Raw genomic sequence first — 21830 nt, 5'->3', positions numbered from 1 at the left:
CATTAAAATCAGGGGCTCAGAATGTAGACGAATTTATATCCGTTAAGGGGTCCAGTTCGGGACACAAAAAGGGACCTTGTTATCATGGCCATTCATGGTCCGGTACTGACGAAATGACCCATTGTAGCTGCAGTGACAGTGACTATAATCGAACTGAGTGTAGGCACACTAGTAAAGAGTGTCCCTACACAGCAGGGTCCCCTAGTATTAGTATCCCAGGAAGGAAAGCGAAAAAGAGAAAGCGATGGAGCTCACATTCGGACAGCTCGTCCGAGAATAAACTTCCTTCGCCTCGGGAGTCGTCGTCGGATGAAATGTCCGATCTCGAACCTCAGTTTATCCCGAAGCTGACGAACGATTCGATTGAGTTGACGGAGGATGAGCACTTTCAAAACGTAATCCTCCAATTTTCGGAGTCGTGTCTAGATGAAGAGGTGAGTACTCTCAATTAAACTACAGCTAAACCTCTGAACAGCGGCCATTCTTGGAAAAATTTACTGGACGTTGCAAAGAGGGTTCAGTAAGAATCCTAGCCGTTGTATAGAGTTACCTGTTAGCAAATGTTCGACTATAGTGCAACGTGCTTAACTGGCAGTCGAGATCTGTGAAGAGGACAAAACTACTCAGCCTACTGGGGAACGGAATGCCCCTCCCCAGTACCAGCAGTAGAATTCCTCGGGCAGAGGGATAGTATTGAGCCTAAGAACAAACAGGAAAAGGCCTTGTTGCTTAAATCTGAATCTTTCCGTGTAAAGTGCTATGATCAAAAGACTTAGAAGATGTAAGAGAGTACAATGTGCGGAAGCTCACAGCAGAAAGGTCTTTAATCTACAACTATTTGTAGTTCTCTAGTAGACAGAATTAGGTTTTTTCGGTCACTTGAAGGCATTCCTTGTGCTTCAAATGAATGCGACACTAAAAAAAAGCCTCGCTGGTTATTTGTTTGCACTAACTTGATTTCTTGTTTGCTTGCAGTCCTGCGTTCAGGGAGAGAACAGAGGGGCAATCACCTCGGAGCTCTCAGGCAAAGATCACGTGATTCAAGCATCTTCCTGACTCACCAATATACAAAGAAAAAAATAGAGAGAGAGTTATTCTAATTTATCACAAATTATTGATTCGCTGCTGGGCAGCGGCTTTTGATAAAAGCTAAGCATGGCTGGTACCCAGACGATTTGCAGCTTAATCCGGTAGAGGAGAACCAGGAGGAGGCTATTGCGTAATAGTGAATTGGCGGCAGCTACACATAAAAAGCAACGCGATTCGATCTTAGTCGACCGTGATCCGAGCCCAGGATCATTTTAGCCAGTGTTGTTGCTAAGTTACAGGAGACATTCTCAAGGTGACTCGAGAGCTTCCTTATTTCCAGTGCTGTTGTGTGAGTGATCGGTAAAAATCGAAAGATCATCAACTTTTCAGCCCGTTTCGATCGTCCGTTGTGCTGCTTTTAAAGGCTTTCAATGCAAGATCTACTCACTGCATTCACGATTCGATTCACAATAGTGAGCTACTGTAGTTAGTTTTTGTGTACGTAAGAATTCATGTAAGTCCAGTAGTTATATACGCTGTAGTATTGTCGTGTTGTTTCAGAAATTCTTGTATCTCACTGTATTTTAATTGTAGAAACACAAGTGGCTGGCTCACCGATTTTTGGTTAAACCACAAAATAACCACAGGAAATAATAATGTATGTATTTACTTATGCAAATTAAAACATAGTCTTTGTACCAAAGCTACGTGTAAGAAGCGCACGTTTAAAGAGTTGCACCAAGCTCTTGACTGCCTACTGTGCCCTACACACGCATGAACGACTTTAAAAGGCATGGCCATTTTTAAACATTGTACGATGCAATCTGACTTATTGTTAGGGTAAAGGCAAATTTTTTTCTTCATACCTGTAAATGACGCTTTATGGCGAAACAAAAAAGGATGAAACTGACCTTTTCAAAATTTTGTGTCCAGTACGTATATATACCCGGGTTCAAGCTTTCTCGCACTTATTTGCAATGTATCGTATCTGCCGCTCAGAAATTTCCTTATCTTCCGCTTTCTCCCCTGCTTCTCTCCTCTTTCTTTTTACCTCACCCATCCAGTGTTCTCTATTCCGTCACGTCCCTGGGAAGCATCTATTTTCTTTAACTCCCCGAGTAACACTGATACCTCCCACGTCTTGATACTGCTACAGAAGATCCTGGTTAACACGGTCACCAAAGGGCCCTGAAATTTGGCTGGCGGTATAAACGGAGTGGCTGTATTCACGGGGTAAGGTCAAACGTTACGACTCGTCTAAATTGAGTGTGTCGACGTGTTAACAGATATAACACAATTGCACTACTAAACAACTGGAATGTGGATATACATTTTTTTTTTTTTTTAAAAAAAAAAAAGAAACTTAAACCAGTGTGAAATATTAATGGAAAAATGAACATAACTCGTTCGAGTGGCCATATAAACAGCGTAAAATTATAAAGGATTATACAGGTTGGGATTTCAGAATGTGGCCGTTGGCCGTATTAACGAAGTTTTTTAATAGGGAAATGAATGTATGGGTGTTTCACCGCGTCATGAAAAAGTGGCCGTAATAAGGTGGTGGTTATAAGGCGGGGTTCAACTGTAGTGCGTTAGACTCTTACTACTCTTCACCCCTAACCCGTCCTTCTCTTCTTAATTCTGCTCTCTCTCTCTCCCCATCCCCCATTTTACTTTAATCAGAAATATTCTGCTCAGAATGCTAGTTTTCCTTCAAAACAACGCCGGGTGAAAATCCCTTTCGACACTGTTGGTATAGTTCCTTATTAGTCCCAGACCCCCCTCAGGTAGTGGCTTTATCAAAGGCATTTAAAATTCTTTACCAAGAGTATTAAACTACTAACCAGCTCGTATCATTGTCAACGACTATTTTAATGATTCGGTACTGGATTATGTTGCAACAAGGAGATACGATACGATTAATGCACGACTTTGAACTGGCCATGTATGGGACATACGCTGCTATTTATAAAGAAACTCTCATATACTCATTAACGAAACTCTCGTAATCTTTGCTCGAGGTAGCTCGGTAAAGACCAGCGACTCCTTTATCCCATAACTTGTTCAAAAAGTAGCGTTATCATACCCCTGCGATCATACTGGTTGGGTGACCTAAGATTGTTACAGTGAGCCTTTTTTGTGGTTTATCCCGGCGCCTCAAACATGTAAGGGCCAGTGACCAGAGAAGGCCTTAAAGGAAGATATAAAGATATGAAACAACTGAAATAATAAGTGACATTTAACAATACAAATCGTGTACAAAAGATAGGCTGTGACGTTTTAAAAAAGATTTCAAAAAGGCGTTTAAAAACGCTGGTTTGCAGAGAATAAACACGCACTAACATAAGCAAAACGTGAATCAAAGATAGGCGCAACACATGTGAGCGCTCTTGTGCTTATGTTTTTGCTCAACGGTACGCGTGTAAACCTGGCCTCAGTAAGTTACTATGATCTTTTAGACTCGGTTAGAGTGCCAAGGATGCCGCATTCGACGTTAACCAAAAATTCAGGTTGTTCTCTTGACATTTCAGTAGATTAGTCAAAGAGAAGCTTGAGGCGAAAAATTAGCAACCAAAGTCTTGTTTATTACGTGAAAAAATAAAGTTAGGTGAGTTCAGTGCCATGAAGAAATACCGGAGCAACGACCAAAAAGTATTCATTTTATATGGCACCATACCGAAGGCATAATAAATTAATTGAATGCCATAAGGGAAATGGAAGTTACAACTTGAATTTCTTTGCTTTCTACAAGCAAAGCTAAATAATGCTAAATATAAGACGAACTTCAAAAAGTCACGATATCGATAATAGCATTTGTAAAGTGTGAATGCATTTGCTTTTATTGTAAAAAAAATATGTACGCAACAGTATTGGCTTAGCTTCAGCCTTAACTAAAGTATAAACAAAATTAAACACGGGTCTCAAGTAGTCAAGATTCGTTTGTAGACGGAGCAATTTTTTCTCCTTTAAGAAAGGGTGCTCAACTTCAGAGTGGTAGGTGCTAAACATCGTCACCTTCTTGTTCCATGGCCGAGCGTCTGTTTCTCCTCGGGGGACTAGTTCTACTAGACCCAGCCTGCCTTCGATTTGCAGCCGCTCGAGCTTCTTCTTCTTTAGAAAGGAAGTGATAAGGTTGATGATATTCAGAAAACAGCATCGCTTTCTCTTTCATGAGGAGGTCATCGTCGCCGTTCTCTCCCTCCTCTTGAGCATGTCTTGCTTTCTCCTAAAAAAAGGAAAGGGTCAATAGCGATTATGAGGAAACATTTGAATCTATAAAGAAGAAGGTATGGTCATACAATTGGAAAAGTATATCACGAAACGTTGACTGCACGAAGTAGTCCATCTTGTTTTGCTGCAACTTCAGGTCATGTGGAATGCGGAAAGAGAGCGGAACGTCCTTTAGTTTGAAAAAACTAACCCCATCTACCGAAGATGGAGCTATTAAAACCCTGAGTCTCTGATCTGATCTAAAGAATTTCCACTCCATTTCGGAGCATAGGCCACTAACGAATCGCTGTGGCGCTTCGTCTGCGTTCTTGTAACAATAAAACGTTTTAATAGGTGGGGTTGTTAGCCCCACGCTAAGCCACCCAAAACCCGGAGAGCTGGCGTATTTTCTGTCAGGGTACCTTCTCTTAGGAAAACCCTGAGCACTCGAATACAAATTAAAAAGCCCAGTGAATACATACCTGTTTGTCCAGAGCCATTCTGCGCCTTCTTGCCGCAATCATCTCGTCGAACTGGCTTGAATGGCTCGATGCCGGGCTAACAGCTCCTTCACTCTGTGTTGATTAAAACACATCAAGATAATGAGCACTTTAATTTAAGACGAAAGCCCACTAACACCACCACAACATCAACGTAAAATAATGTGTTGCTTACGACAAGTAACGGAACATATTCTGTACCTTAGAGCTACTTGATCGAGATGGCCTGGCACTAGACCGGGATAGAGATCGAGACCTTCTCGAACCTGGTTGATGAGAAAATAATACATTTAATGTTTCTTCAACAGCAAGTTATAAAAAATTCACAATTGCAATTAAAGTCAATCAAATTTCGAGAAATTCTATAAAAAAAAAAATAAAAACACTTGAGAAAATCTCTCACGGCAGACTTGGAAAAACCGCCTCTCGTAGTTCCATTGTGATTTTACGCAAAGAGAACTTTTTAAGCATAGTCAGAGCTTTAGAGTGACTCGCGTTCCAAACACCGAGGCCGGCGTTTCACACGTTTTTAACTCGTTTAGTACATTACATTACTGAGTCTTTACTTCGGTCTTGATTTATCGCTATCGAAGGGAAACTGATCTGGAACAAAAACATTAAGTAAAATAATGTAATCTATACCTCGTGATCGTGGGCGAGTGGTACCTTCTTGATCCTGATTTCTTCTTCTTTTTCTGCGAGAGAAAAAAGAAACAAATTTGACTTAGAGGGTGAAAATGACACCGGCTTCGAACTTACACGAAATGAACTAACGTGACATGATATGACATGACTTGATGGCGTGACATGAGATGACATGACTTGATGGCGCGACATGAGATGACATGACTTGATGGCGCGACATGAGATGACATGACTTGATGGCGCGACATGAGATGACATGACTTGATGGCGTGACATGAAATGGCATGACATGGCATGGTGTTGATTTCATGACGCGACAAAGTAGGACTATTTTGCAGTGTGACGTGTGATGGTAACTTTGTGGGACGTGACAGAATCGTTTATGGCATGGCGTGGCAAAATGGTATAGCGTGACCTGGCAATGCTATTAAAGATAACATGATCGACATACCTCAAGTAGAAGAGTAACACAATCACAATAATGACCAGCACCAAAACTGCAAGAACTCCAAGCAGTATGCCTATCCAGCCACGGTCATGACTTGCCATTGGTGGGGGAACCGCAGCTGAGGGGTGTGGAGCTCCTATACCCTGCAGTGAAATACATTTTACGATCGTCAGGGAGACAAAGTCGATCACGTATTCGTGAGGTTACTGTGGTACTAAGATGCCTTTGCAATGACTGTCATTGCATCTAAACAATCAAAAAACGGGAGTAATGCACTACCAGTCACAAATTGAAACAGAATCAAAGTGCCCTATGAACAAACCCGTGAATTTCCCAGTGGATCAGATGATCGACTAACCCTACTTTGCATAGTATGGTCCACCACTACCACCCTTACCTTGCTTACATAATCCACGGGTTAAACGTGAAACGTGTACTAATGGTGGAAAAACATCCGACAGATGGAAAACACGCATATAATGAAGCACAAATGCCACCATTTTGCCTTATTCTTGTTAGGGATAGTGATCAATTCTTACCTTCGCTTTGTTGGTGTTCGCCAGTACGGCAAAATCTGTCATATGATTACACTCGCACGTTGTGTGGGTAGCATTTGAACTGGCTAGTCTGCAGCCTTTAGAGGACCACTCTCCACCTCCCTGACTAAAACCGTTTGAAAATTAAAATGACAAATTTAGGTCCTTTTTGTTAACAACCAACCAACCGACCAACCAACCAATCAATCAATCAATCGATCGATCAATTAATCAGTCAGACATTCAGTCAGTCAGTCAGTCAGTCAGTCAATCAATCAATTAAGCAATCAAATCTTCTCTTGTAGAAGACGGGTCAAAGACTAAAGTGAGGATAAATTGATTACAAATTTGCACGTGTGACACGATGGCTAGCTCGATGGCTCGCTAGACTCGATGGCTCGCCATGGGGTACTTTTTGACACACCCCCATTCCTCTCATTTATCTGCGCATTGAAATGGTCTTATGACTTTCATATAATCAGTCAAGAAATACCCCTATTGAGATAAACCAGTTTTACAAACCCTTCTTTCGATGTCCAGGCAACGCACTCTTGTTCAAACGTAATCAGACTAGACTGAAATAAAAAGAAAAGCGTGTTAGACAGTTTTTCAAAGAATCTTAACGAAAGATAAGATAAACTAAAACAAATATGAAACTTTACTCCAAGCTGATAAATGATGTGTGATGCGAAGAAAGGCACATTCTGCTCGGAAGCATACGCATTCACTGTGGAAACATGCGGGTAATGGTTTTTTCTGCATGGTGATCACATGTTCCTTGTTTATACAAAACTTACGTTTAATACCGACAGGACAACCTTCACAGGAGGTACAAGCTCTTCTGTAACGGCTGGTCTTGCTGTACTCGATAGGACAGCACTGTTTAATACCAAACCACTAAGAAAGTAAAGCAAACAATAATATCAGAGAGAAGATAGTAGTGTGTTACAGCTTTCACTTACTAAAACAGTAATTTTGAAAATTATCATTGCATGATCAAAATTCTACACAACCCTTCCACAAAGTTAACTGTAAGAACACTACCAATTGCGCCATCGGTCACGCTCGTTTAAAGTGCAAGACTTTCAGCAATCGATTTACATTTTTTTTTTCATTCCTCGAGATAGTGAATGACAAATGATAGACAGCTCAACCTTCCGTCGACCAGTTTAGCCTCCAGTCTGCACGACTTGAATATCACTGATATAAGCCGCTGGAAGTATAGCTGATTTTCGGACAAGCCTTTGACCGCGAACGACCTGGACCGTCTGAGAATCAGGCTACTGGAAGTATGACTTTTCCAAGTTCAAGTTACCTGTCATTTGCTGTTAGCAGCAACATAGAGACTGTTTTGAAACGGGTCGTTAAGAGATGGACCTGCACGCTCTCGCCTGTCAAGCAAAAAGAAAACCCCGGGTAACTACATGTAACTCAGATATGTTATTGGAAAAGACCAGAGTCACTTAATATTCTTTCTAGAAGTTTGCTTTCTGTAGGCCAACCAAACTACGGTCTGGTTCAATTATAAACTTGCGTCTTGCTTTTACAAGAGACACTTTGAAACTGTCCTTCATATAAGCATCACAAAGCATCAATAATCATGCCCTATTTCAATTCTCTCTATCGATCCGCTAGACCACCTTGATTGTGTCATCCCATAGACTAGTACAGTAGCACCAAAGTCGTACTGTTTTCCACCTACCGCCATCCCCCAGGCTCAAATATTCACTGAGGATGGGCATGGCCAACCTCATTCAGCGACTTTTCCACCTCGCCTTGATATTGAGGTTACGCATGATCTGATTATTCGTATACGCACCTAGTACTGCTGAATCAAAGATACTGGGCGTTAGCGTGATTGAATCGTGCCCAGTACTCCAGTTTGCCACTAATGGATCGGAGTAGTTTGGGAAGGACATGGGTTGCGTAGGATCTGAACTGTCAGAGCCAAATGTTTGAACGCCAACGACTGAAAAATAAATTACCAGAAAAATACTTACAATAAGTAGAATTCTACTTGTACACAAATGCAAATGCTGTAATCTGCTTGGCTGAGCTGTCGAACATCAGCCACTCGAGTGCAGTTTCGTCCGCAAATTAAATGACTATAGGCTTACTCGTTTTCTGTGATGAGCGCGTGTGCGCCATTGCAAGTTCCAAATACTTGATTTCGCTAAACAAAGAAATTTAATACTATGTAAAGAAATAATTGAAAATCGTTACTTTGATGGAGATCTGGGCCGTCGGCCTGATCAACTGTCACCTCATACAAATCTCTAGTTTATAATCTAATTGTAATAATATAATTGTTAAAAAGAACTGTAGTGCTATTTACAGTTTGTGTTCCTGTGGTTGACAACCGTAAGAGGTCAGTTTTGTTAAAACAGACGCGGTAGTCTGATATCTACCACGCTGGACTCCGGGTCAAGAAGTCTGGGTTCGAACGCACTGGCCGGGGTAACAATGTTGTGTTGTTGGGCAAGACACTTTACTCTCACAGTACCACCCTCCTGTCAGGTGTATATCTCTCCGAATTAACCATAAAACAACCTAACAATAATGCTAGAGGTAACCCGCAGGGCATTGGACTAGGTTCCCATTTGTAGCCAAGTAGGGAAACAGAAAACCGAACGGAAAACCGCATAGGCTCCAGCTTAGTGAGCAAGTATGAGCCTTACAAAACTCTGATAATAACTATTCGGTCTGAAGCGGGGAGAGTAACAATTTTAACTGAAATGTTACTGGGGAAGCTTAACCTAGAATATCTTTTAATTTGTCCTTAAAATTTCCAGAGCTGTTCACTCTGCGTTATAAAACTTACGAATATTTTTGGTCAAGAGTGGCTTAGTAACAGGGACACTATATGACGCATTCATGACGTGGTCTTGTACCGTCCTCACGACATCCAACACAACGGGTCCAACGGCAGAGTCCTGGGCCTGAACATGAAATAAAAGTAAGCAGTAAAAAAAAGGTTACGTTCACCTTGTTTCCATGGATACAAATGATGAGTTATTACTTAGGCATGCTTCGCTTAAGAAGGATCGATTAAATTTCCTCAAACCTTAAAACTGCAAAAAAAAGAAAAAGGATCAACAAGATACATAGAACCTTTCTTGACGTAACTTTGAAACGAGAGTGTTTCAAATGTTATTGTATTCGTTGTAGGTATAGCATCACAGAGAGAACAGTATCAAAACTAAAGAGCGCGAAGGACTGGTACTAACCGTCATCTGTTGAGACTCGTCCCAGTCCCAATTACTGCTGTCTTCCAGGACGTTGATACCTCTCTTAAAAAGATCTTCAGCATGCTGCACAAAGGCAAGAAATGCCCGTTACTTAAATATTATACAGAAGAAACGTAAATGAGATGAGTTTAATTGATACCTTTTGCGCATTAATCCACTCTTGTTTGTTTTTGAGATCCAATAAGTGACTACTGGCATTCAAGAACAACTGTTAAAAATACAACAGAAAGAAAGAAAAGAAGATTACAATTCGGTGAAGAAATGGGCACAGCAACACGAATATAACCATCGACAGTCTTCAGTGGCCACACTCTAGGGCGTGATTTACATACTTAAAAGTTTGAACCACCTTGTAAAACAAGTACCACACATGACAGTGCTGTTCAATAGCTTTCATTTGAATGGTCACACTCTATGGTGTCATTTACGGACGTTAAAGTTAGAACCACCTTGTACACCATAATAAACAGTACCACATAAAATTACTGCTCAATAGCTGTAATTTGAATTGTCGCACACTAGAGTTTCATCCACAGAATTAAAAGTTAGAACCACCTTGTACAGCATAATAAACAGTACCACATGAAAGTACTGATGAATAGCTGTCATTTGAGTGGTTACACACTCGAATTTGAACAACAGACTTTAAAGGTAGGATCACGTTGCCCAGCATCATCATCTGGTACCTCAAGATTTTTTTAAAAACTGTAAGGGCGGTTTTGTATTATACACAAACAGCTCAATGTCCTTACCTTAAGATCATTTTCAGTGAAATTGGATTCACTCAAACGCGCAAATTTCTGTAGCAGCTCAAGTACCCCTACAGACAACAAAATGTCTCCACCAAACATAGGGACCATGTGCTTTTCTTTTCTTCCAGTTTGAGGGACTGTTGTGTTTTGACGCTTGTGAGCCTTAACTTGGACTTTCACATGAGGTGCAGGGGCTGACAAATCGTGGAGCTTTTTCGAGAGATCGTTTTGAGACCCAACTTTTTTGGACCCACTAGTTCTGTGTATAGTGCTATCCTTTGGTTTGGGTGCCTCGTGAACAGGCGGCAACCTAGTGGTGCTCTTCTTAGTTGGCTGTGCCATCACAGGAGGTTTATTTATTTGACTGTTTTGTGCATTTTGATTGAGGTTTTGGTTTGTGTTAAGCTCAATTCTTGATCTGGAAGAAGGAGAAGCGGACGTAACTGAGTTTTTCAAATGAAAGCCTGACGTTGGTTTTTGGATTCGATTTCCCAGTGTTGGCCAACGCTCAACGGGTAAGGGATGTCCACCCGAAACTATTCCCGGTTGAGTTCCGTATCCCGCTGCAGTCTTAATTTGACTTCTTAAGCCTGGCGCTGCGATGTTTTGAGACTGCTGCCTCGCTGGTGAAATTCCCATCCGGAGGGATTGCCCGTAAGAGGGCCGCTGGAGATAACCTCTCTGGTATGCATCGGCAACGGCTCGGTTTGGTGAATTTTGGTACGCATTTTGCCTCTGCTGAAAATAATTCAGTCTTGCTTGCTGATAATTTGCACCGGGCATCCTTCCTGGATTTGAAGCGTAATTTAATCGCGAAGGGTATTGATGTGAAGTGTACCAAAGAGTATTCTGCCGTTTTTCTTTTCTGTTGCTTTCACTGACTTCTCGTTTTCTCCTCCCGATATCGAGCTGATCGCTGGAATAACTTGGAGGGGAATAACCTCGTCCCCAGCTGCTCTGAAATCCCGCTCGGTTACCCTGCAAGGCTTGGTTACCTGGCCATTGGTAAGCATTGGGCGGACGAGCGTAACCTGGGGCGACTCGTGGATTAGAGGATTGGTACACTTGAGTCCTTTGTAAAGCATTACGCGACGCAAAGGGATTCCCATAATGTGCTCGATTATACGCAAGTACATTTTGTCTTTGATTCGCCATACTTGATTGAACAGAATTCTGAACCCTAGACCTCGCAACGGGGTTTTCAACTCCTGGCAAGCCCCACTGCCTTTGTCGCTGGAAAGCTGACAATTGGGTGGGTATCCTGTTTCGGTTTACGATACCGTTTGCCTGCACAGGCCCATTGTTCTCGCTTATAACTTGTTGCGTCCTCGTTGTTGAAGTTGGTACGAGGTGAACAGCGGTTGTGGGATGAATCAAACTCTTCCCGTTTAAATTATCCCTGGGATTTGAAGCAGTAAGCTTTGTTTTTGATTCGGAAAACCACACAGGATTTTGAGCTTCATTCTTTTCCGTACCACTAGTTGTTGGTAAAACTTCAGGCTTAAGTCTTGGAATCTCCGTTACTGGAACAGAATTCGCGTCCTCCTTTTTGGCATTCTTCACGGGATTTTTTACAAACGTTGCTTTGTCGTGAATTTTGGAGGGAGCTTTTCCTTTCCGTTTCTTAGAAGTCAGGGCGTTTTTGTGTTGATGGGATAAGGCGCGATTGTTTAAGTCTTCTCTGTAGGTATCTGTGAAAACTAGTTTCTCAAGACGAGCGATAATGTCGCTTGATGACGCTGGAGCAAACGGCATTTTTTTCTCCGCTTTGTTGGCGAGATCTTTGCTCTGAAAGCAAACATAAATATTAAAAAAATAGTTATGGTGGTTTTGTCTACCCAGTGGTCAATGAAATCGATTGAAATGAATTGAAATTATTGTAAATAAAATGCAACGACTGTGACACTAAAAATTGTCAATCGATACTACACGGCTCCTGCATAATAATATCGTTAAAGGAGCGTTGCTAAGCAACACGATGCATTGCTATGGTAACGAGCAGCTGTGACGTTGTCAAAGTATTCGCGCTAGTTTTGAAAGAAAAATGGGACTCAAAACCTCATCAACTGCTTCCACGTGAATCATTACTGTTATTCCCGTTTCTCCTAATCATTTCTTACTAACCTTTTGATGAAGTGTTTTATATGCAGGCGAGACGCATTCGCTAAAGTTTGGTACAAGCCAAGTGGCGTTTGTGGTTTCGCTTCCAGCGCAAAACCTGCTCGTTTGTCCTGAGAAGACAAAAGGTCAATCGAAACAAAATTGAGATGAACATGGGATCAGTTACTGACCATTTGGCAATACCACAAAATGCTTTTGAATCACTCATACAAAGCATTTTCACTCGCATGGCCAGCAGCCATGCCAATTTATTGGAGCAAAGAAAGTCTTAACATAAAAAAGGCAGAGCAACCCCACGCAGTATTGGATTGGGACACTAACATGGCCGCCGTTTCATTGTTTTGGGACATCATTATGGCGGCCGTGACGTTTTGTGTTCTAAATCGCGGTATCAGAATCTGGTGATCAGTCATATAGAAGATGCGAACAGAAAAAGGATCCTTAGAGGACCTTTCTTCTTATCCTTTAAGGGATAAGGAGGAGGCGCCCCCCCTTTCATTTGCGCATTTTTCTTTCATAAGGGTAGATGTAGTTTCTCCTTTTGTGTCATCATGCTATCGAAACAACAAGCGAAATTTTTTCTGCAGTCACAGGTCGCCCTTTTGCAACACATATCTGGACGTGTATAGTACTGACAGGAGAATGATCAATTAGTTCGAATTTGACCAAAGAGGATGAATGACAAAAAGGTAATTGATGCTTACCGGGTGAAATGTTTAAAGGGTCGATAAGCGAATCACTACCTTGTTACGTCATATAAATAAATCTGATGACGTCATTACCTTGCGCTTTCCTTGGGCATATCTGATTGTCAGTGGAATTGAACGTCACCAGCTTCCAGTCGACATCGTAATCGTGTTCTGTACTGCACACCAAGTTAAGACCTCAGAATGATGAAAAATAAAGAAAGAATAAGACATGGGTCCAAACGCAATCCCCCGTAGGAACTCTTAGCGGAGGAGAACTTACTGCAAAAAAATATGGTTTTTCTAGTGCTTTTAACGAGTTTTGTAAGGCTCGCATGGTATTGTGGTAAGATGTAGAGCCACCATCTTTTTTCCTGCGGAGGATTCAATGTGACAATTTGAGGAATTTTGCGAATTTGATCCCTCAGTGGGGAGACGCCAGAGTGCGGTGGTTGAATTTAGACTCCTCTAGGAGTAGTATTTGTTTCTTCCGTCTAGCACATTCGATATTAATTTTATTTGTTAAAGAGCAGATAACATGGTTTCATGTGTTACTTTAGAGAAGTTTCTTTGCAAATGCCCAAAAGGTTTCTGGTTGAAAATTAGCCAATCCTCCGTAGGAAAAAATATGGCGGCTCCTACATGTTACCACAGTACCATGCGAGCCTTACACAGCGCATCGAGTACAAGGAAAGCCATATTTGCAATGTTTGCCCCTGTATAGACGGAATTGTGTTTGCTAAGTTTGAAGGTTTTAGTACTTTTCTGTACGTTTTCCCCACGGAGGATTGGAGTATTGAACGATTACCTCCGAGACTTCCGAGCACAAGTTCTGCGTCATGTTTCGTAGCAGGGCTACATCGTGTGACATAGGAACCCCGGAGACAAATCCGCGCGCTCAGTTAATTCTTGGAAACGGGTTCTTTTCCAGAAAGGTTGTTTTCTCGACTGTATAATGAGCCTTTGACTTCTGAACGAGAAGAAGAGAAAAAGAAAAGAAGTAACCTACCAGTTGAAGTAAGAAAGCGAAAACCAGCATCGCTCACTTTAAAGCTGATAGGGGTACCATCAATGGAGGATTTTAACTGACCAGATTTGACAGCTGTGACCAGAAGAGTAAGTAGCTGTGATGCTGCTGTTTTCGATGCTGCTGTTAATTTGAGATTAGCGACTACTGGACCAGATCTGACAAATAGAGAAATACTTGGTTAGAAGAAAAAAGAAAAAGCTGTATCTGTATTAGTAGCTAGTTAGCTGATTACCGCCATATAAGTGTTCGGTCAACACCGGTTATCGAGCATGTTTGTTTTCAATTTCTCACTCTAGTTTTATTTAGTCTCTTCGAAGTCTTGTGTAACACTCAAGAAACTTAACGAGATCTTTATTTTTGTTTGTTAACGCAGAGGTACAGGAGAAACACAAATATTATACATAATACTTACTGGAAAGAAACAACTTCTGCTGTTTTAAATGACGGTTCATTTAGAAAAACTGCGGAAACCTGTTGGAAAACAATATAAAAAAAGATAATTCTTAACTTATTATCAGTCAACAGTAGATCAGTTACTTGTCATTAGACGTAGAAATGGTGTTTAATTCTGACCCTCCGTAACGATATAAATGTTGAAAAAATTATGTTTACAAACGAGAGATTGCGACCTTTTTGCAACAAATTGCTCTGAATGCCTCGAATGTCGTGTATTTTACCATCAGAACAATAAATAGACGAATTCGGCTAACGTGTTTATATCTTTGTTGCCATTCAATTCAGACCACGTGACGATTCATTTGGGAGGTTATAATTGTGCAATTTGTCACACATAAAATCCAGCATGTATGTGAGGCAATTTCGGGCTATTTTGTAGTTTTAGCCGAAATAGCCTCGCTTCCATGGTGGATTACATTGTAATACAAATGAGAAAAACTAACCGTGAAGAGGGCTATTTGAATAACAACACTTTGTACATCCTTACCCTCGCACTTATGTTTCCAAACAAAGGGTTTTTCACCTGAATATGAGCCTTAGGATGTATAAGCATTGTTATTCAAATCTATGCGACTATGGGACTATGTACAAACAGAACAATTTTAACCTCCCAAGTGAATCATCACATGATCTGAATAGACCATTTTACAGTTGTCTGCTCAGTGACCTGACCTTGGTTGGCAGTGACGCTGGAGTTGACCTTGTTTTGATACACTACACTCACTGCTTTTGTTGTGTAAAACAAGTTGTTCTGATGCTAACTAGGTGTATTTACATGACAAAAGTAGTGAGGTCTGTATCAAAACAAGGTTAACTCCAGCCTCGCCGCCATCCAAAGGCCAGGTCACTGAGCCGAAAACTGTAAAATGGTCTATTGGGTGGCAACAAGGATATAGACACATTCGCCAAATCCTCTTTTACATGCTTAACTTTCAGAAAATGTAAGTTTTCAAATGATTTTTCATATTTTAGAGAGTAAACCTCAGTTCAAAATAATTTAAATTTCTTACCGCAACTTGTAGCTTTTCAGCCAGGTTGAGAAACTCAAGAGACTCAATATCTTTGAGTCGATCCGTGAAGATTTGATTGGTAACTGTTAAATATACGGTGTATACTTTGTCTGTAAAAAACAAGATGGCGAAATTGTTAACGTTTCTTGACATGATAACTCAGCAGTGATATAAAGTACTAGACACGGATATGAGAGAAGTAACAAATTGAAGATTAACTGGACAGGCCATTTCATTTCTGAGTTACCTGTTTCGTCAGCGTCAAAACGAGTCTTCGCGCGAAACCATTCTTATGAAAATGTGTTCCACCTACAGGTTCATTTTCATGCAAATCAGACTCAGTTCATATGAAAGGTTTTGCACGAGGTTTTGAAACAGAGGCACAAGGTAACTCTAAAATGGCCTATTAGGTGTTTGTGATTCTTTTTGTATTCTGAAAACGCTCTCTTCAGAATTCTAGGAAGATCTGATTTGGTACGTTGACCAGGCTCTTCCCTTTGAAAAAGTATATTCTTTGCCACAAAAGGTTGGATGGCTCAGTTTACGCGAACTCGGTTTCATTGTTAAGTTTCGCACTCCTTCGATTTTTTCCGACATAACTAGAAAGAAGCCTATTATAATAAAAGCAAGGCGCTAGGAATTAGTCCACTTTTTGATTGTTATGGTTCCACGGGTTAGTACAATCATCGTTGCGCAGAAAGTGATTCTCAGACTGCGTTAATTGATTAACAATGTTACATAGCTATTAATATTAAACTTACCATGGTCCTCTCTGCTTCCGGGAATGCCTTGCCTCTCTGTGAAAATAAAAAGGAAACATGGCAAAGAAGGATGAGAAAGAGAAACAGCGTCCATTAAAGCAAAGGTTGCCGTTGAACTTTCTCGAATGAAAAAGAAAAATGGGTAAGAAAAAAGAATGCTCTCGCCAACAATAAATTGTCAACATAATGAACAACAACGACAACAAAACAAAAACAGCAATAACAAGGGACAACAACAACTTCTGTCAATAACTTACTGTCGTTCCCAGGCATTTCAGACTTTCTTGAGAGGAGCGTAAGCTGGGACCGAATGCTACTCGAGTGCTTTTTAACAGTGATACACTTGTCATAACAAGCTACCGAGTAGCAATGATCCCCCAGTAACCAAGCAACCTGACAGCTCGGGCTTGCGCAGCACTTCTGAATACAAGAACGCATGTCTTTCGCGCCTGCCAAGAGTTCAAATTTTCCCGCCTTATGACCGCCTTTCAAGCTGACGTCACTGAAAATGGCGCCATGAGGACAAGTGCCTCCGTTTGAAGACGAGGCCTTCTTTTTGACTCTAGTATTCGGTTCATCGTCGTTCGCGGAACGCGTTACAAACGCTAATTGCGGTTCTAGTTTGGAGTCATGCGATGGCATTATCTTGCACAGCTCGGGTTTATAACAATGCAGTGTGTAACAGTGCTTGTTTAACAGCAGGGAAACATCACACGTTTGTTGCGCGCAGCAATGTTTGACACAAGCGTTAATGTCAGGAACTTGACCGTAATCGGAAAAATCTCCTGACTTTAGTCCTGAACGTAAAGTCACCTTGCGAAGGACTCTTCTCGCTCGACATCTACCGGATTTTGTTGGTTCAGAGTTTCCATCATGGGAAAGTTTTGACTCCAGTCGAACTACCGCTTTTGTCGGAAATGAGTCGTGTAACTCAAAACCAGTGCCTCTGTCTCTACTTTCGTAAGAACTCAATGACACACTTTGATATTTATTCTTGTTATATTTTCGACCTCTTTCTTCATCACTGATGTTTTTAAAGCTTCTATGCCCCGTCTCGTTTGTTGCTAATGTTTCAGTTACTTTAGCCAAACTTCTATGACCTGTGTTCGTCTTTGTATCTAAAGAGTAATCTTTGATCCTCATTTTATCAGAATTGCTTTTTAATCCATCTTTGCTTTGATATTTTCCTCTGGTAACCGTCTCGTCGAAAGTGCTAGTCGCAGACCTTGTAACCAAGGTTACCGCAACGTTATGGCGGGAAAAGTTTTCTCTTTTCAATTGGCACATCTTCTCACTGTGACACTCAACGTTGTAGCAAAACTCGTCTACTGAGAAGGCGAGGTTGCACCTCTGTTGCCGGCAACACAGCTGACCGCAGTGATCGGCGTCCTTAACTCGGCCCAGTTTCCAAAAGATCCCTGCAGCGCTGCCAGCTTGTAGTGTTACATTGAATTGGGGAGCACTCGACTGACAGGTGTGCGCCTTTACTGAGGCACTCCCTGTAAAATGAAAAATAGAAATGTTACTTCTATCTTGGCTTCTTAAGAAACTCACCAGAGTGGCGGGTATGACTACCAGTGTTTTTTGTAGTTTTCGTGAAATAGTACTTGGCAACAAGGAGGGTACATGTGCCTAGGAGTGCTGTAATCTGAGTTTTCAGTTAAATTTTCAGCGAACTTTTAGCAGTCAGTCAAACTTTCAAACCATTTCGATTTCTTGACTGGGCAAGTCTCGTCACTTTCACAGTGTCTCTCTCTCCACCCTCGTCAGTATAAATGGATGCCGGTGAATTTAACTCTGGGGGTGGGGAATAACCCTGCGATGAGCTAGCATCTTATCCAGGGGGTGGGGGTAGAAATACTCCTAAGTCGCTTAAAATTTGACAGAAACCGTGATACGCTCTGGCTGAATGGGACATTAGAAACGATGCAGACTTAAATTTTACGAGTAATTTTTGGACCTTTGGATCATGAGTTTCTTCAAATAGAAGCAACCATTCATTACATGGCTCATTCTGATCAGATGATGAAAAAAAGATTCAATTAAACTTCTGCAATGCGCCCTGCTCTTCACTACCATTTATTCCCTATAAGCGCGTGGATACGCGATGGCATGCACGGGTGGGGACGGTCACGGGTTCGTTTATAACAGACATGCGTAAGTGATGTTTTGTTTTTGTTTTTCACTGAGTTACACCATATAGAGAAAGTTTAAGTTCTGAAAATAAAATCTTGTTTTCGATTTCATCATTATGTCATATTACGATTATAACATTCGCGATAAAATCCACTTGCGAATCTTTTGAAACTTTTTTTTCATATTTATGCTCCGCGTAACTTTCTTTTGATGGGTGAATTACTTTTCAGCTAGCATTAAATTAATCCAAACCTGCTCACAAAACCACTTTGCTCTCAGGAAGAATTGAACTTGAAAATGACAGGTAGTTGTTCAGAGTTAAGTGACCCATTAAGGATATTGTCAAAATTGACAGTTAGGTCATAAATCATTTTAAAACAGATAGAAACAGAGTCAAACAACTTGACGATGTAAATCACTTAGATTTGTTCCAAAAACATTCATTGAAAAGACTGAAGTGCGAGAACGTGAAGATTTCATCCTGCTCTTTGTGAGATCGAATTAAACATGTTAGCTACTTTCTCAAAAATTTATATTTTTCTTTCATTCTTGTTTTAAAGGTAGCTTACGCAATTCATGGAAGACGTTAGACGCAAATAATTTACTCGGATATAGAAATCAAAATATATTGCTTCCGCGAAGTTAATTTGTCGAATCTTGAAACGACCTTTTAGCTAGAATAGTTCTTGAATTAAAACTGATAAACTAACAGTTAAAACCGTTACTGAATAGAACAAATCTTTTTAAGCTAAGTTAAATCTCGGTTAAATCTTGTTTATTACCGACTATATGTACACAGGACAATGCACGTTTTTTTTTTTTTTTTTTCAAGAAATATCACTTCTTTTGTCAAATTTCCAACAGAAACTAATTCTTCCAAAATTAGTGAGCTGGTATTCGTATTCAACGGACCTTAATTAACTTTATTTATGCTTCATTTAAACAGAACCTGGTACCTGTCAATAGATGCCAGACTACATATGCCACTGCCATTTTATGGCAGTCTGCAGAACCAAAAAAAGTTAGAGTAAATTTGAAATTTCCAGCTAAATTTTAAACGAAATTTCGACCAAAGGCCGGTATACTAAAAGGGATTATATGACTACGCCATCACGTTTTAAACTTCGATGCAACTTTAGGTAAATAACTATGGCATCTACCCGTGCATGGGTTAATATCAACCGTTGACAACTGACAACGCTACTTTCAAACTTGCAACTAATACAGTTCAAGAGGTATTTGCTGAAAGCTGTTTCTAACAAGGCTAAGACAGTTTCAAGATCATAGATTAAGTACGAAGTTGTGGTGTGGTTTTTAAAATTATTGAAGGTAACTTTTGTGATTATAGTGCTAAACTAAAGACACGCACGTTATTACACGTGCGCGAAATGCCGCAGGTCAAATAACCATGACAGGCAGATTATTTTATGGTTTTCTTTTGTGGTGAATGGATTTCTTGGAAGAAGGAAGCTCTGAACGTGGTTTATCAGTGAAGAGAAACTATTTTGAAACATTCGATCACGAAACCAAAACACGCCCATCGTAACTCAACACCGACAGCGCGGAGCGGAGGTACGCATCACAAAGTGTAGGAAGTAAATAGGTTGAAAGAGAGGATTATTTGTATTTACCTGATAAAAAGCCGAGAAAACTGAGAAGAACAAGCCAATAGCTGGGACAATGTAGGTCACTGCGAACAACAAGGGTCGAAAATGCTTCACTCCTTACAGGCATAGAGCAGGGAGACCCAGTCGTCACCGCTGCGACACATTAAACCTCTCCGGGACCGGCCTTTTATGTCCTACAGTGGGCCATCTTTAACCAATATCAGCTTCTCCATCAAACGAGCGCACCATGATGTAAGGAAAAACGCGGAACTGAACTTTTAGTTTTTCGCGTTAATTTACAGTACTCATCGTAAGATCCACTACTGCTACGCGAAAGATTGACCGGCGTGAGGCTCCATTGCGTTACATTAAAAATTCATAGTGTTCATTCAAGGGAAGCGCTTATGATGTCATTCGTCAAACACGGATATGACCACGCGGGAAATTAACTCCTATTATTGCTTATAGTAGAAAAGTTAAGAAAGTACTTTGTCTGGGTCTGTCACGCTTCCACATTAAATCTAAACTAGTGAAGCGTGAATGAGGTATGAAAAAAGATCAAAAACACCTGTGTTTTCATGTCACAACTGTCACGTTGAATTTGTCACGCAACTATAAGTTTACTGCCTGGTAGATACAGTACTAGAAGCTTCTCGTTACACCTCTTTCAGTTAGGAAATTAAGAACTGTTGATGGAAAATTTTCGTTGATCACTCGAGCGGTTTCCGATCATTATAATCCAATGAAAAGCAAACACGAGCACTCACGAGTACTCCGATAAGTCAAGAAAGGATGTCGCTAGAATTCGTCATGTCGCTTGGCAAGGTCAGAGATGAAAAATGCTGTCTTAGCTCGATTGGTTTCTTGTTCCGTGGACTACTTGGCTACTGAGGAACCAGAACATTGCCGAGTTATTTTTCGCTTTGATATCACAAATACCGACAACGGGTGTTTCGAAGTTCGCATCGAAGTTTTGAAAATTTAAGGTGGCTCTGAACGCTATGTACAATTTTTTTTAAACTTTGCCAAAAGTTGCGTCTTATCATGCTTATTAAAATTGATAACATAAAAAGAAAAATTTACCCTGTCGTTTTTTAATTATAAGCCTCTAAAGCTGTAATTAAAGGTGTTTTTAGCAGGTCATACTGTTGCTATGGTAGCCTTTTGTGTCACGAAAATGATAACAACGCGTTAACCAATGACTGGGCAGTTTTTTGAGACCATTATTGTAGTATCAAGTGATTAAGAGTAGTTATAACGACCCATCAAAATCTAAGTGCTGGAAAGTGTATTGAGCCACCTTAAACGTCGCTTGATTAGTCATGAAGCATTTAAAGTTTGCATGTCGTATAAACGCGGACTTTTACGCCCAAACTAGAACATATTTGGTTTTTACTTGGGCTTCCGTAAGAAAGCCCGAGTCATAGAATGCAAGCCGTTCTTGGTCGCCAAAAGGGGGGTCTTGGTCCCAGGGGTTCCATGCGTAAAAGTGTAAGCTGGGGACGAGCATGCGTCAGCTTAGTTTATCGTGTGATCGCTCTTCGTGAACGACGCAAAATAAAGAATGCAGTGTTTTGTGAAGTAAATTTTGGAAAGAATCACGCCTCGTGCGTTCATCTCACATACAAAGATGTCGATCGTTTTCGGAACGGGAC

At 40.8% G+C, this 21830-nt stretch overlaps 2 protein-coding genes across 5 annotated transcripts; one reads left to right on the top strand and one right to left on the bottom strand.

Moving 5' to 3' along the window:
- The first annotated feature begins 6 nt into the window (after positions 1–6).
- Positions 7–2370, top strand: LOC145469812 (uncharacterized). The gene is made up of 2 exons (XM_081453625.1): positions 7–434; positions 976–2370. The coding sequence occupies exons 1-2, from the start codon at positions 114–116 to the stop codon at positions 1054–1056; spliced, it is 402 nt and encodes a 133-aa protein (XP_081309751.1). The 5' UTR covers positions 7–113; the 3' UTR covers positions 1057–2370.
- Positions 2371–3634: 1264 nt separating this feature from the next.
- LOC145469689 (uncharacterized) lies at positions 3635–20828 on the bottom strand. 4 transcript variants are annotated; one of them, XM_081453464.1, is made up of 22 exons: positions 20200–20809; positions 16690–17931; positions 16433–16468; positions 15672–15781; positions 14618–14676; positions 14185–14360; positions 13272–13373; positions 12493–12599; positions 10369–12156; positions 9756–9824; positions 9596–9679; positions 9190–9307; positions 8188–8337; positions 7684–7759; positions 7166–7265; positions 6891–6943; positions 6372–6495; positions 5836–5975; positions 5382–5434; positions 4941–5005; positions 4722–4814; positions 3635–4255 (listed from the first exon to the last, which is right to left on the bottom strand). In XM_081453464.1, exons 1-22 carry the CDS (start codon positions 20300–20302, stop codon positions 4031–4033), a joined length of 5073 nt encoding a protein of 1690 aa, XP_081309590.1. In that variant the 5' UTR covers positions 20303–20809; the 3' UTR covers positions 3635–4030. The 4 variants fall into 4 exon arrangements, with proteins under 4 accessions (XP_081309590.1, XP_081309591.1, XP_081309592.1 ...); XM_081453465.1 differs by having other exon boundaries at positions 14266–14360; XM_081453466.1 differs by lacking the exon at positions 9596–9679 and having other exon boundaries at positions 3636–4255.
- Positions 20829–21830: the final 1002 nt, after the last annotated feature.

This window comes from Orbicella franksi, chromosome 15, assembly GCF_964199315.1.
Source record: "Orbicella franksi chromosome 15, jaOrbFran1.1, whole genome shotgun sequence".
Lineage (NCBI taxonomy): Eukaryota > Metazoa > Cnidaria > Anthozoa > Scleractinia > Merulinidae > Orbicella > Orbicella franksi.
The sequence above is the reverse complement of the archived record's forward strand: the minus strand, read 5'-3'. Positions and strand labels throughout refer to the sequence as shown.